Here is a 14648-nt window from a genome sequence, read left to right as displayed (position 1 = left end):
TGATATATTTTAATAACTTTTCTTGTTCAAAAGACAAAAACTGAAGAGGTAAAGCATAGTGTCATAATATTAACAGGCCCACTTAAAAATATTAAAAAAAAATCTCCAAACAGTAAGCGTCATAGGACTAGTACTGCAGAGCCAATGGCTATCTCTCACAGCCTCGTTTTCATTCCTGTCAAAAATAAATATGGCGTTACCATAAGCTCCAAATAGTTTTTGGAGCCATTGTAATGTACTAAACGCCAGTGGGTGGCGATAACGTGCAACATTGCGCGCTACAGCAAAGAGCGAACTAACGAAGAAGAGATTCAGGAGGGTCGTTTGAAAAGATTCACAGATCACACTGCTTGTAACATTTATAACGCTTGGAAACTATCTATTTTAGGATGATTTAATATATTAAGAATCACGATGTTTTAGTCATTATGAGCAAAGAACCTCAAGGTAAGGTGAATCTTTTCACGAATACTCTAATAATGCATGTTTTGTTGATGCGAACAGTTGATAGTTTGGAAAAGAGGGAAAACACCACCCTTTGATTTATAGAGTTTACATGTATACAGAACACAGCATTTATTTATTCATTTATTCATGGTATTCACATTCCCCAAAACATGTTATAAATCAAACAAAACTAAGCACTACTATGGTAAATATCCGACAATATATCAATTAATACAATGGCATTTTAAGGCATTTTCCAACATGGCTGTTTAAAGGTTTAGCACTTATTTAACAATTATGTTGCAACTTTTTTTTCACGCCGGATGTAACGTTAGTAGTTAAAAAAAATGTATTCCAAATGTTTCACTCCATAATAAATCGAGAAATCGATAATAATAAATGGCATGTTTGAAATGCAGTTATCTATTACATTTGTAAACTCATTTTTTCTTGATTCTTGTTATTTAAGTCATCAGGTTTTAAGTGGTGTTGTGTTTTCCCCTTTTTTCACAACATGCTAGCATGTTTAACCTGTATTTGATAATTATTGATCTTTGGACGCCATCTTCTGGACATCTGCTGGATTGGAGGTGCATAGTAGGAGGTTATGGGAGGTTATAATATTCCAGTAATAATAATTAAAAAAAACACACTGAATAGGTCAGCCACCATTTCAATGTTTATATTTTAAAAACGAACTAGAGTAGAAACATAAATTATGTTTTTTTTTTTTTTTTTTTTTTTTTTTTTGTGTGTGTAAATGTTTGTATACAAATCAGTTGTTGTTTCTTTTACTTGAGAAAAATTTCCATGTACCATACCTGATGTGTATCCGAATCCTGAAATTTGTGTCAATGCCAAGCCATAATATTAAGTATTCCTTTATTATTTAAAGTCTGTCAGAACCAAAAGTTGCGACCAACTTTTTAGGGAAGGAACACCATTCCATAGAGGAAAGCAAACTTTCAGATTTTGAATAAAATTTATGTAGACCAACAATTTTTTTTTTCTGTGGATTAACATGCATTTACTAATTGTTCACTACAAGTCTAGTAATGTGTGCAAACAACATAGGGTAAATTTTGATTTCATGCTGACCTTTTGCTTCAGAGAACCAAGTGAGTGGGATCCCTGTATATTTTACAGCATTAGTTGAGAGAATTTTGTAGTGGAAATATTTCCAAAGGAACTGATATCAAATTGGGCTGAAATCAAATTGAATCACGGTTTATTATAGGTGAGAAACAGTATGTGAAATGAATAGCATGTTGAATACGTATTCATAAAACAGCAAAACATCCCTGGATAATCTGCTACTTCTAATCTACTACTTCGTCAATATTTTGAAGTGCTCATTCAATAGACACTTTACTATCCCATGGGGCCACAGGAGAGGAGTTGTGAAGTGACCCAACTGATTCATCATGACAATAACATAATGAATCAATGTAGTATGTCTGCAGTTGCATTCATACTATATAGAACATACTTTTTTTTAACAGTCATGAAATAAATGCCTACTTGGATAATATGCAATTTTGTGTACAGCCCTATGGAGTTATATCCTTCCAACACATCAGTAAAGCAAAGAATGTTGAATCCAGCCTCTTTACCACATCCTGTCAGAAGACCCTTGTTTTGTCTGTTATCCAAAACCAGTAAACAGAGTTCTGTTTGATATTCTTTGATATTGTGTAATACCCAAAACCACTAAGATGAATACAGTAAAAACAGTAATATTGTGAAATATTATTACTATTTAAAAGAAATTTAATTTATTCCTGTGATGACAAAGCTGAATATTCGGCAGCGATTACTTCAGTCTTCAGTACATATCATCATTCAGAAATCTGATTGACCAAGTTTCAAGTCTCTAGGATCAGTTTTAGGGCACAAAACTAATAAGGTTTCTAGCACTTTGTACTTTAACGCATAGCTTTTGCCCACAGATTAATTAACATGCATATAAACAATCATAAACCTGTTTCAGTTCAAGAAATGACAGGAGATCTGCTTGGTGGTGTGAGGGGCCAATCCTTCTACCTGCATGATGTGAAGAGACATCAGTCTGCCACGCTCACTGATATCATCATCCGTCTGGGAGGGGTGAGAGATAGCATTTTGTCATTCATCTGTACAGGACAAAACAGGAAATTATAGTAATGGTTGCCCTATATGCAAATTGATGTTAAATAGTAAATCACATTCTGTCTGTTGACTGTTTCCTGTAGAAAGTAGACAGTTTCCTCACTAAGGATGTGAATGTGGTTGTGACGGGCACTAAAGAAGCTCATAGTGATTTGCTGGTGAATAGTTCATGTACTGCAGGGGGGAAACAATCTGGAACCCCCAAACCTCTGGTATGTACCAAATCATCCGGTCATGCATTATAATTTTCATTTTTGGGTGAACTATCATAACTAAAGGTGAAATGGAGGAGTAAACACTAATTTTGTAAATAAGTACTGAAATTAATTACAGCTGTAATCAAATGCAGGTATTTTTTTAAATATAAGTACAATGTAGAGCTGCAAGATTAATAGTTAAAAGATTGTGATGTCGATTCAAACGCTCACACAATCTTATTTCTAAATGATAACGATTTGCCTGTGTCTATTAAACCTTTGACAAAATCATACTGGGACATTTAAATCTGTGTTTACCCTGCCACTGAGCCAAAGAGAGCAGTTGTCATCATCTAAATATGAAACCACTGCACAAACAGTATTTTCAACCACACAGTATCTTTATTTCTGTCTTATAAATATTCAGATTATCACAGAAGTGCTTGGATAAAAGTTTATATTTTGGATATAAGTACTGATGTTTACGGTATCAATTAAAATAGAGCAAATCACTTTTTGAAAGTAATATGGAACTTCAAAAAATGATTGTTTCGATTACATTGTTACGCCACTAAGTGGCGACAAGTGACTGTTAAAAAATTCATCCAGTCATGAAACAAGTATTTATATATCATTCATTCACAGTCAGACCATTTTTTTTTTTTAGTAATTCAGTCAAATTAATTTGTAAATTACATGTTATTTTGTTTAGTTGTCTGTTCAGAATCACGGGAGAATTGTGATTTCAGTTTGAAACGAATAAATCATGATTCTCAGTTTATCTAGAATCATGTAGCTCTAGTACTATGAAAAACATGTACTAAAGTACATACTAGTACTAAAAACATGTACTCCAGAGTATTGTATCAAATGATTAATTTAAAGTTTAAAATTTAGTGCGCATAGTAGTTAAAGACAAGATCCTTAACTTTTGTTCTTGTCTAATTTACATAATGGATGATGTGCAGTCAGTTTGTTACTATCTGATGGAGTTTACGGAGGGGCCTCCCATGCTGAATCCTGATTCTTCCCAAGGTCGTTTTTTTCTTAAAAAAAAAAAAAAACCATGAACATTTTTTTTTTTTTTTTCCTTTTTTTTTTTTTGGGCCACATTCACCTTTGTCTTGTTCATTGAGCATATAAAAGCTAAAATCTGGAAAGCTGCTTTGAAATGGTATATTGAGAAAATGCTATAAAAGTGAATTTAAATATTTCTAAAGGTTTGCACAGGGATGTTTAGTAGCTGATAATGACTTCTAAATGTCTTTTTCACCTCAAGGTTTGTGGCAGTCGTGGAAGAGCGTTACTGGAAAAAGCCATCCACAGCAATGTAAGTCCACACCTGAATTTTTGTGCAGAAAATTCTTCATTATTTTACATTAATGCAGCGCATAAATGTGCTCTTACAGTCATGTGGTGCTCCAACATTCAGTCATGCTAGGGGACATTACCATCAATTTTTTTCATGTGCTGTTGTCATTAAAGCAAAAAGGGGCACACCACATACCAATACATTATTTAAACTCAGATCAGGTTTTCAATACTCACATTATTTCTACTGAAAATTAATTGTATTAAGTTAGAAAAAATTGTAAGAAATGTTACTATGGCGGTCTCAGCCTTTAGGACCCACTTGTATGTTGTATCAAATGCCTGATAGCCAGTAAATTTATTTGATGTTTCAAAACATGACTATAATGGATAGTATAATAATAAAAAAATCTGTCTATCCTTCAGTTTTGTTTTGTTTTTTTAATTTGTCATCAGAATAAGCCATTGTTGTTATTGATGTTATTGTTGACAGCTGAATGTTTGTTGTTTTGCAGGAGAAGTATCAGAACAGTGTGCTGGCTAATGCTCGCTCATGGGGAGTCAAGGTCTACAATGTAGATGGTATCCTTTCATTTAACTGCTGTCAAGGAGCAGCTGATAATGAGTCACATGGGCTGCTTTTACATTTATGTTCTGCTTTTACATTTATGTTCACACAGCAGTGGGATACGGTTGTCAGTCCTGTATTCGAGTCCTTAGTACAGTTATGAGAGTGACAACCGTATTCTATAGCTGATCTTGCACCCGTAAATTTTCATGGCTCACAACCGCATTCTCGGAAAACTACAGTGCGAGAGACGTTCTGCGCTGCATCTACCATGTGTTGCGTGTTTTCGTATGTGGTATTTTAGAGTTTGACAGCCCCATTCCTTGTTCACTTTCATCATACTGAAAAGCAAGGATTTTTTTAAAGAATTGACTATTTGTATTTTATAGGGATGTAACGATATTATCAATATCGTAGTATCGCGATAGCAAAATTGTCTCGATATTATCGTGATCACATGACTGTATGAAACTATAAGTCTTCTGGGCAAAAAGTGTATATCCCACATGATCTAATTCCTAAATTATGTGTATATTAAATCTTTGACCAAAATAAAATCGTGACATTCAAATCTGCTTTTGCGCTGCCGATGATCTAAAGAAAGTTGTCATGTTTAGATATAAACAGCTTCACCAATAATCTTGTCAAACATACAGTATCATTTCTGTTACAAATATTCCAATTATCACAGAAGCATACAAAAGTGCATTATTCAGATATGCTGATGTCTACTTTACCAATCAAAATAGAATAGATCACCTTTTGAAAGTTGCATTGTTACGCCACTAGGTGGCAACAAATTACTGTTAAAAATGTATCTATCATTGAATCATTCTTTCAGAAACAAATGAAGTATTTATGAATCCAGCTTACAAAAAAATTGTTTCACCTGTCTGGATATTACATGTGTGTTCAAGCATCTTATTTGTGTTGAATTTGTGGTAACACTTTACGATAATGTTCATTTGTTAACATTAGTTAATGTGTTAACTAACATGGGCAATACATTTATTACTGTATTTGTTAGTCTTTGTTAATGTTTGTTAATAAAAATACAGCTGTTCATAGTTTGTTCATTTTACTTCACAGTGCATTAACTAATGTTACCAAATAAAACTTGAGAATGTTAGAAAAAAATAATAGATGTTACCTTTGTCAAGGTCCAGCTGGTGCAATTATTTTATTTTTATTTTATTTATTATTAAGTTTTAGGTCATTTAACTCATCTCATACTATATCTCATATCTCTAAGCAACAGTTTTTGAGGATAAAGAAAAGAGGACAGGATATGACATGGTTAATTTGTACATCATTGTAATGTTCAGTCATTATTTAACGCTTAAGGCACTTTTTTCCAAGTCTTAATATATATTGCAATATTTTGAAAAAGAAAAATTGTGTCGTGGACATTTATAACGAGGTATTATCGTATAGTGAGATTTTGATATTGTTACATCCCCAGTATTTTATGAACAAAGTCAAATGGGTTAAATTATCAGCGATTTCAATATTCAGGTGAACTATTCTTTTCTTGACCCTGTGGCAACTGGCAATAGATTTTCCATTTGAAGTGAACTGTTACTTAAATGGTATCAGTTGTTTTTGATAATCTCAATTAAGCAAGAGGTCTGTCACACACTAAATAAAAGGGGAATCGGAATGTCATACAGAATCAGATTTTCCTGTTCAAAAGTTTACATCCCTGGCTCTTAATGTAGTGTGTTTTCTTATTGAGCCTCTTCTTGTGACTTGGCATGTTAACCAATGAGAACAGGGGGCATTTCAACTTAAACTAAAACTGTTTTTCTTGTCATGCAATGCACATCATTACAATGAACAAAGAAAACATAAATTACAATGTATAATTTTAAAAAAGTGTTCATGTATGATCTTACTCGCAAGAAATCAACACTAGAGAGCACCATTTATACAGTTTGATTTTAAAGTTCAGTGAATTAAAGAGTCTATGTGCTCATAGGATTATGTTGTGGACCCCTATTATAAAATAATTTATTATATGTGTTAGAAATGGATAATATTCATATCACTGTTACTTGTGTTTTTTTCCTTAACCTAAATGCCAGAATTTCTAAAGTTTATCTATCATCTGAATCAGAAAATGAGGACAGCTAAGGTAATGTATTGTACAAAATTTATTGTTTACTGTCAAAAATGAGTTTCTTATTCACAAAAACAGATTTCACACACTTTTTTTTTTTCAAACAGAAAAAAAGAAGCAAACTAACAGCTCCTCATGTGAAAGGTTTGTAAACTAAATAAACAAGTACTTCTTGTTGTGATTGATCTAAAGTAAATATAAGAGCAGCCTTAATATTTTTGCACACCTCTATACCTGAGAAACCTGAGTGTAGAGGTGGCGCATGCTGTGGAGTATTAATACAACTGTGTCTTCACACAGCTGGAGCCTTGAGGGGTCCTTATCTGAAAGTGGAAGACTTCAGTCGGTGAGTTATAGCCCTCAGTCTCATTCTCTTAACCCCATTTTCCGTTTAGATTGTATTTTAGGTACTTTATACTGTATTTTACCTTCTTTTTGTCTTTTTTTTCAAATGTTAACTTAAACATTACTGAGGTTGTCTCAGCCTCTGGTACTGTGATCAAATAATGAGTCAGGAAGATATCAGTTGTGGTTCATTCAAGGCTCTAGAAAAGGGAAGTCAAGTCCTGTATATTGCATTGTGTGTAATGTGTTTTTGTGAGGTGTTCTCTGATTTGTATTGAACATTTTGACCAAATGTAGATCATACTGCATATTATGAGTAGTATTATGTTTTTTCCATCACAGCCAGTGTCTCTTTAATTAAATTAGTGGGTTGTCTGCTCTTTTTTTTTTTTTTTTTTTTAAGGTTATTTTGATTTATCTTCAAAATCCTAATAACTCTCTGTTTTTAATATACACAGTTAGGCAAACTTGACTGTTAGCATTGTTTAAACTTGTTGTTTTTTTTGTCCCCAGCCCCTTTAACAAGGCTAATGTTTCAGCTCAGGTCACTGTAGTTTTAGAAAAGTTAATTATCAAAATGCATGGTGCATCCTAAGGGCCACCCTGAGGCCAGTCTGAAAAGTATCCCTTCCCTCCCCTGCAGAGGATCTGTGTGCACAGGGCTCACAGCTCTTGGCTAATGAAAAGAACTATTGTGTTTTGAGGCTGTAGCGCTGCTGTCAGACGTTGATCCTATAAATACTAGATCCTGATGGATATGCACGATTAAGCTCATGTTATGCATTATACATTATACTGTACATATACTTTAACATAAAGATAACAACAGATACTACAGTGATATATATGGTCAGTTGAAGTAGCATGTCATTTTACTGTCCTCAGCAAGAAAACACCAAGAAATGTTCTTAAATTTTCTTTATTTGGCTGGACACAAGGTTATGTCAAACACATTTAGGAAACCCTTTACAGTAAAAATCTGTATGTTTACATTACTTAAATGCAATAACTAACATGAGTAATACATTTCAACTTTATCTATCTTGTTTAATGTTAAATAATATTGCCAAATTAGAGATTATCTCCATTCTCCAAACTGCTTAGAACCTGCACAGATCATTGCCAAATTCCTGAATTCAAAATCCAATATCTTCAATATCACAATAACGGTTTCTGTGAGCATCATGGTCTTACCTTTAACCCGCTAAAACTATTAATTACTAGTTTTGTGCTTTATTGTGAGGGATGCTTTACTAGTTAGTCTGCATTTCTTGCCCAAGTTAAGTTTTGCACAACCAAACGGAAGGATAAAGAAAAACACAACCTTCCACACAATTGTCTGTTGTTGTTTTTTGTTGAGTTGAGTTGCTCAACTGTTGGCCGATTAAATTCTACTCCGTTATAATTTGTCATATGTTTATGTCAGCTAATTGAAATAAAGGCTGTGTCCTTAAGCTTAAAAATGCTGTCTTTGGAGGATGCATTCCAAGATGGGAAAACATCAAGGCCATCCGAATCCAATAGTTAGCTTCACTGTCTCCTAAGATACCTTCATCTGATCAATTCTGAAGGCAGCATAGATGTATCCTTCGGTGCCTTTGATATCCCACAATCCTATGCGTTCTATTCCGTCACAGTTGAGTTAAATAAATAAAGATGGTGTCTGAAATTTGTGGTTGATGGTCAGTTTGTGTCTCAATGTTTGTTTTTGACCAATGGCTGCCTGAGCTTTCAGACTCAGTCAATATTCTTGTTCCCCTGTGTCCTCAGTAGAAGAACAGTGTTAGAATTTGATCAGAAAGCCTACAGTTCCACAATAGATTGACTTCTAGTTTAGAAAAAGGCTTGTTGCTGTTAGTCTGCTTTATAAGCGTGGATGTACTGTAGTATGTAAGAGTCAACAGTGTGTCAGAATAGCTTGAAATGTTCTGTATCGTGACATGCTAAATCTCAACTCAATTACTGCCCATTTGGTACGTAACTGACAATTAACTTTGTCAGCTGCATAAATGTAGATTGGTCCAATTTAAATGTGAAAGGACTGATTACCCCTTTATTTGCTTGTCAGACTCGTTCTTTATATAGTGGCTTTGTTTATGAAACTGGTCTCGTCTAAAATTATTTTTTTTTTTAAATGTAATTATGCAAAATATAATTATGTATGATGTTTTCACAGCCTCATAATAAATGTATAATTTTTTTATAATGGAAATGAAGACAAAATTTAAATAAGTTTTCAGCAGAGAACACATTTTCAATACAATACATTTACCTAAAATCTTGATGTTGAGAAAAAAATGTTTGTCCATGATTTGTCATTTTGTCATATTTTGCAATTTAAACATTATTTTGTTGTTTATTATCTTTTTAATATATTATCTATATAGTTTCCAAATTACAGTGATATTTTTGATGTATCAATCCAAAAACAAAAATCTCAATAGTTTTAGAAGTAAGACAAGCTTTATGAGATGGGTGAACTTAGCCTCCATTAGAAAATGAGACGATTTGTTCAAAGAAGCTTGTCATTTTGTGTAATCCTTGTGATTTTGGTTTTATAAACAGGAAGTTCAGACCATACTATGCACAGACTCTGAATTTCCCGATGATGAGTTACTCAGGAAAATATAGCCCTTTTGAGCTTCTCATTCCTCGTCAGGCTGGTAGAAGCAAGGATGAAGATCCCAGCAAAGACAATTTCAGGTATGTTCTTTGGTTTTTGAGAAGTTGGTAATCAAATCTACATTGTCGCTTAAATTTGTAAGGTTTTTTGTTTTGTTTTGTTTTTTAATCAGGAAGAAGGAAGAACCCACTAGCAGCTGCCATAAGTTGCAGGTGCCACTTACAGCAAGTGCCACACCCAAAGGCCCAACTAAGAAAAGTTCAGGCTATTGTGAATGCTGCCACATGCCCTACAAAGACCAGTATGAGGTGAGTCAATTTTGTATTTTGTTTGCAATAAATTGAGTGATGCCAAAAAGATTTTACCTGGCACTGAAATCCAAATCCAAACTTTTTTTTTTTTTTTTTTTTTTAGCACTTGGAATCTGAGATGCATCGTTCTTTCATTCAAAATGACAGTAACTATGCTGTAGTGGACCAACTAACGGCTGGCATGCATGCTAGTTTTGTTTATAATCGAGAAGTGGATCCAACGCTACTCAAGTAAGGGCCAATTTTACAAATGCTTTCTTTGATTGGAAGCAGTTCATGTGATGTTGCCTTTCACTGTTGCAATGTTGACAGTACAACACTGAATGTTATACTTTGTCCTCTGTTTTAACTCTGTTTACTCTTTTCCCTCAGGTCATCAGCAGACTTCTTCCCATTACATTTGAATCATTTAACTGAGATGGTTCAGAATAATGTCAGTGAAGATGAAAAATCTCTGCAGACTCCACTGGTTGAAGACTGTGGTCATCTACCTCCAATTACTGACATGTTTTCTTTAGCTTTAGACAACAGAGAAAACTTTCCTGGTCCTAGCCACGGTCCATCTGGACAGCAAAATAACTGCCCTGATCCTCTTGACAATGACAAATTAGGCCTTTACATCAGCTGCACCACAAAGGTTCAAGACTTTCAATCGGGTGTTCTCTGCATGGATATAGTCCCACATCACATTTTCTCAAAATCCCAGTCTGCAGAGAAGAAACTCAAAAGCCTCTCTCCTGTCACACCCTCAGAAACTCAATCTAAAATGCTCACCCTAAGCTCCCCCGGAGATGACAAAATCCCATGCACCATCTCTGGTGATGAGTATGTCCCTGAAACTCAGGATCGATGTGAAAGGGGTAGTGGTCGACTTGTATTGCATAATCCAGAGAGTCTTACAGTTGTTGTCTCTAACACAGTCTGCTCTCAATATCAAAACCAGAATTGGGACCAAGATTCAAAAATATGGTCAAACAGCCCTAAAATGCAGCTAAAATGTGGCCAGTTTGTGATGGACAATAGAAAGTTATCTTCAACAAAACAATCACTAAAATTGGCCCAAGATATTGTTGGGTCTCCAGAGTTTGGCATCTCTTACTTTTCATTACCTCATGTACTACCATTTCCACATTTGTCAGATTACCCATTTTCTATAGTTAACTTAAAAAAGCGCTGTAGGTCCTTCACTCCAAGTCCAAAACTTGCCAAGAGAAGAAAGATTAGCCAAAGCAAAAAGCCAAAGCTATCCTGGGATTGCAGACAGTACTCATCTGTACTTTCTACCATGTCATGTTTACCAACCTCCAAGGTGGTTTTTGCAACAAAGATGAATAATCGAACTGGAGGTGCCTTACTAGAATCCCATGAATCATCACTGAAAGAATCATCTTTTGCAAAACAGATCCCAACGCAGCCTTCCCTAAAATATTTTACTCCTCCCAATACCCACTATTTGCCTCAAGTTGACCAAAAGGACAATGATGGAAATCAACATCATGTCCGTGTTGAGCAGTCGTATGAATTGTTTCCAATCAAAGATCCGGTGGAATCCAGAGTAACCACTTACTCATCTGATTTGGATCCCCCTCAGTTGGTTCCATTTTTCCATGAAGACCATTGGCTCCAGCGCCATCAATATCATGATCCTCCAGAATTGTTTCCTGAAGATACCTCCCATACATCAGTCAGTAAAGCCTCAAACAGCTCATTCCTGTCACACTCCGCAGCCTCCGTTTGCATTGAATCTGCTCTCCTCCCTAACCTCACGTGGTCCACGGCATCTTCAGAGTCCGATTGGGACTCTGGACTCTTATCGTGGCTTGCGACTGCAGTTCCTCTTCAAGCTAAAGGGGGTCATGATGACCTGGGTCTGTTACTACAAAAACCACACACTGGCATGCAGGATGGGAGCTATACATCACGGTTGTGCTCCATACTGCAGCCCTCTTGATTCACAATTTTGGGAATGATGTTGCACCAATACACGCAATAGGACAATTGCGACTGTTGATGAATTCAGTCCTAAAGCAGTCGATTCCTTCATTCTCAATAGTCCTAATTTTTTCACTTCAACAATTAAATTATGATTTCTATCACACTTTAGTCGAGAAATAATACTTGTTGACTGAATTGTTGTGAAGTTTTGTATTTCATGTAGAACATTTATTTATAGAGGTGGGCTTCTGCACACCGCTTTGCAGCTAATGTGTTCCAAATGTTCCTTTTGATAAAGACTGTTGTGATAATGAATCAGTCTTGTCTTACATCAATATTTATACATTTTTGTCAAGCACATTGGATATTCCTTTCCACAGCATTGTATGTTTGTCTCCTAGTATGCAATATCTCACCAAAACCAACAACATAGTTTTTCATTAGTATTTCATGTTCTCCTCTTCGAATGACCTCCATGACTTCTCTTTTGGCTCTCTCTTTTCCTCTATTTTGACCATGACTTTTCAGCAGCAATATCCGGGAACATGTGCTGGTATTGAGACTTTAATGAGGCTTTGCTGGAGGGGCATTATCCAATTAGTTTAAGTGCTGTGCCTGGCTTCTCTCCAGTTTAGAGGCAGTGTTGATGGTAGAACAATGCTGCGGTGGTTTTTGAAGAACATGCAGGGTAGGATACGCTGTGAAGGCAGAAATGTCCTGTGGTTCCATGTAGGTTTTTGTGGTATTTTGAGGTCGTTTTTAAAAAACCTGTCAGATTTCCTGCAAATGTGTAGTCGTATGACTTGAACAATGGACAGTGTTTTAATTATTTGATGCCAATTATTGTTTTAGGGCATCTTTTAATGACAGAATTATGTGCATTCCGATTACAGAAGTTCTGAACGGAGTATGTAGAGCATGTACCACTGCTGTCTCTGTAGTGTGACTAAAATCTTGAGCTTATACGATTTTCCATAAACACTGGAAATTAGCCTCATAAAGAGAGCCTTAGGGAAATTGTACATGTTTTAAGACCCAAGTTCTACAATATTATTTTATTTTGATTATTTTATGTACTATTGTTTTGGTATTTGTACAGTTTTATATTAAAAGCTGTTTACTCACTTTCTACATGCTGATTTAGCAGTATTGAGTTTCATGCATTATTAAAATCAGACAAAATGGTCAGTTTGCGTGCTTATTTATGTAAAACTTTGACTTGTGTTGAATGAAGTTATGAAATATTTGCTATCTTTTTGGTTCAGGTAGATATTGTTTGTTTATTACAGGGTGTTTTTATTATGAATAGGTCTGTTGAAGGAGCTTGTTCATTTCTACTGTAACTTAAGCAATTATTAAAATAAATAATCATTGGATATTGTTTTTGGTATTTCTATTATGGAAAATTAGTCAACGCTTAGTGATGCTGCAGTGACTCACAGGTACCATGGGGGGGGGGGGGGGGGGGTCACATTGCGATGTGTTTTTATAAACAATGTACTGTGGTAATAACAATGTATTCTCTAAAAATTAATTTGATTACCATGTAATTCATCCATTCTTATGCTACATCAGCAATTCCTCGCACATCAGATCTGTCTTTGCCATGTTCCCTGAATAGTGTGCTATTCACTTTAGTCTATTAATGATTTAGAGTTTGTTGGAGATGGGAAGGTTGTATAAGTAACTAAAGGTTAGTACAGATCGATTTAGTCCTCAGGCATGAGAGATTTTGCTGAGGACGAGAATATTTGATATGCTTTTATCTCTCAGATGACGTATGGTTCTCTCTCTCACACACACACACACATTCATCTTGCTTTAAAGCTCTTCTTGCAAAATCATCATAGAATGAAATGTGCACCGTTGTGCTCGACAGCTGTGCTGTAATGAGATTATATATATATATATATATATATATATAGCCTATGAAATATAATTATAATTGATTTTCTGTAATATGTGAGATGCATTTATTGTTGCATTTTATGTTTATTTTGTATTGTAATATTTATTCCGCCCCCCCACCCCCCCCAGGTTACAGAAGTGGAATCTGATGTTGCATGTGAGTGCGGTGTAAGTGAAGGGGAGGAGAAGAGAGGAGAGTGGGAGGAGGTGCGGGTGGGAGTCCCGCATAAGGAGCGTTTCAATCCCAACATGAATTCCACCCGCAATCTCTGACCGACAACACACGAGCGATATTAGCAGACATAACGGACACTTTCTAAAGTCTTTCCCATCAGCGACGTCTTGTTTTCCACGGATGCACTTAACGTCTTCCTCGTGACTTCAACATCGCCGCGGAACGGGATGAGGCGGTAAATGTCGCGTTTCGCATCTTTTCGCTCGGGTTGAAGCCGCAGGAGTATGTGATCATGTTGGCGACGCGCTGCCTCCTCCTGTGGGCTGCGGTCACCGCGCGACTCGCCGTGACAGGTGAGCGACGGACGCCGCGTTGGGAGCGGATTCGTGATATTGGTATAAGCTCCATCGGTGTAGCTATTTATGTATAATGTGCGCCAACAGGTGCACCGAATTCTTCGTTTCACGGATGGCCCCGTTTTCTGTCACGGGCATGGCTGTGAATTTTCAGTGTCGCGCCAGAATACGCAATGATGCCGCAGGCTAGATAAACTGTAGCGGC

At 35.7% G+C, this 14648-nt stretch overlaps 2 protein-coding genes across 3 annotated transcripts in view; both read left to right on the top strand.

Moving 5' to 3' along the window:
• The first annotated feature begins 182 nt into the window (after positions 1–182).
• On the top strand, positions 183–13280 carry dbf4b (DBF4B-CDC7 kinase regulatory subunit). Its single transcript, XM_067369518.1, has 12 exons — positions 183–447; positions 2438–2553; positions 2679–2807; positions 4072–4122; positions 4619–4685; positions 6756–6805; positions 6898–6934; positions 7091–7136; positions 9701–9838; positions 9931–10066; positions 10173–10300; positions 10442–13280. Exons 1-12 carry the CDS (start codon positions 429–431, stop codon positions 12018–12020), a joined length of 2496 nt encoding a protein of 831 aa, XP_067225619.1. The 5' UTR covers positions 183–428; the 3' UTR covers positions 12021–13280.
• Positions 13281–14163: 883 nt separating this feature from the next.
• The window catches only part of adam11 (ADAM metallopeptidase domain 11), a 55652-nt gene continuing 55167 nt past the window's right edge, over positions 14164–14648 (top strand). For both annotated transcript variants that reach the window (XM_067368953.1, XM_067368952.1), the window contains exon 1: positions 14164–14440. In XM_067368953.1, coding sequence (XP_067225054.1) covers positions 14380–14440 — 61 coding nt within the window. In that variant the 5' untranslated portion in view covers positions 14164–14379. The remainder of the gene's footprint in view (positions 14441–14648) is intronic.

Source organism: Chanodichthys erythropterus, chromosome 19, assembly GCF_024489055.1.
Source record: "Chanodichthys erythropterus isolate Z2021 chromosome 19, ASM2448905v1, whole genome shotgun sequence".
NCBI lineage: Eukaryota > Metazoa > Chordata > Actinopteri > Cypriniformes > Xenocyprididae > Chanodichthys > Chanodichthys erythropterus.
The sequence above is the reverse complement of the archived record's forward strand: the minus strand, read 5'-3'. Positions and strand labels throughout refer to the sequence as shown.

What these genes read in the sequence shown, in the direction of transcription:
- dbf4b (XM_067369518.1), top strand. An exon ending in CTGGAACCCCCAAACCTCTG is followed by an intron (nt 2,808 to 4,071) that starts GTATGTACCAAA and finishes TTTCACCTCAAG; the next exon opens with GTTTGTGGCAGTCGTGGAAG. An exon ending in CAAGGTCTACAATGTAGATG is followed by an intron (nt 4,686 to 6,755) that starts GTATCCTTTCAT and finishes CCTAAATGCCAG; the next exon opens with AATTTCTAAAGTTTATCTAT.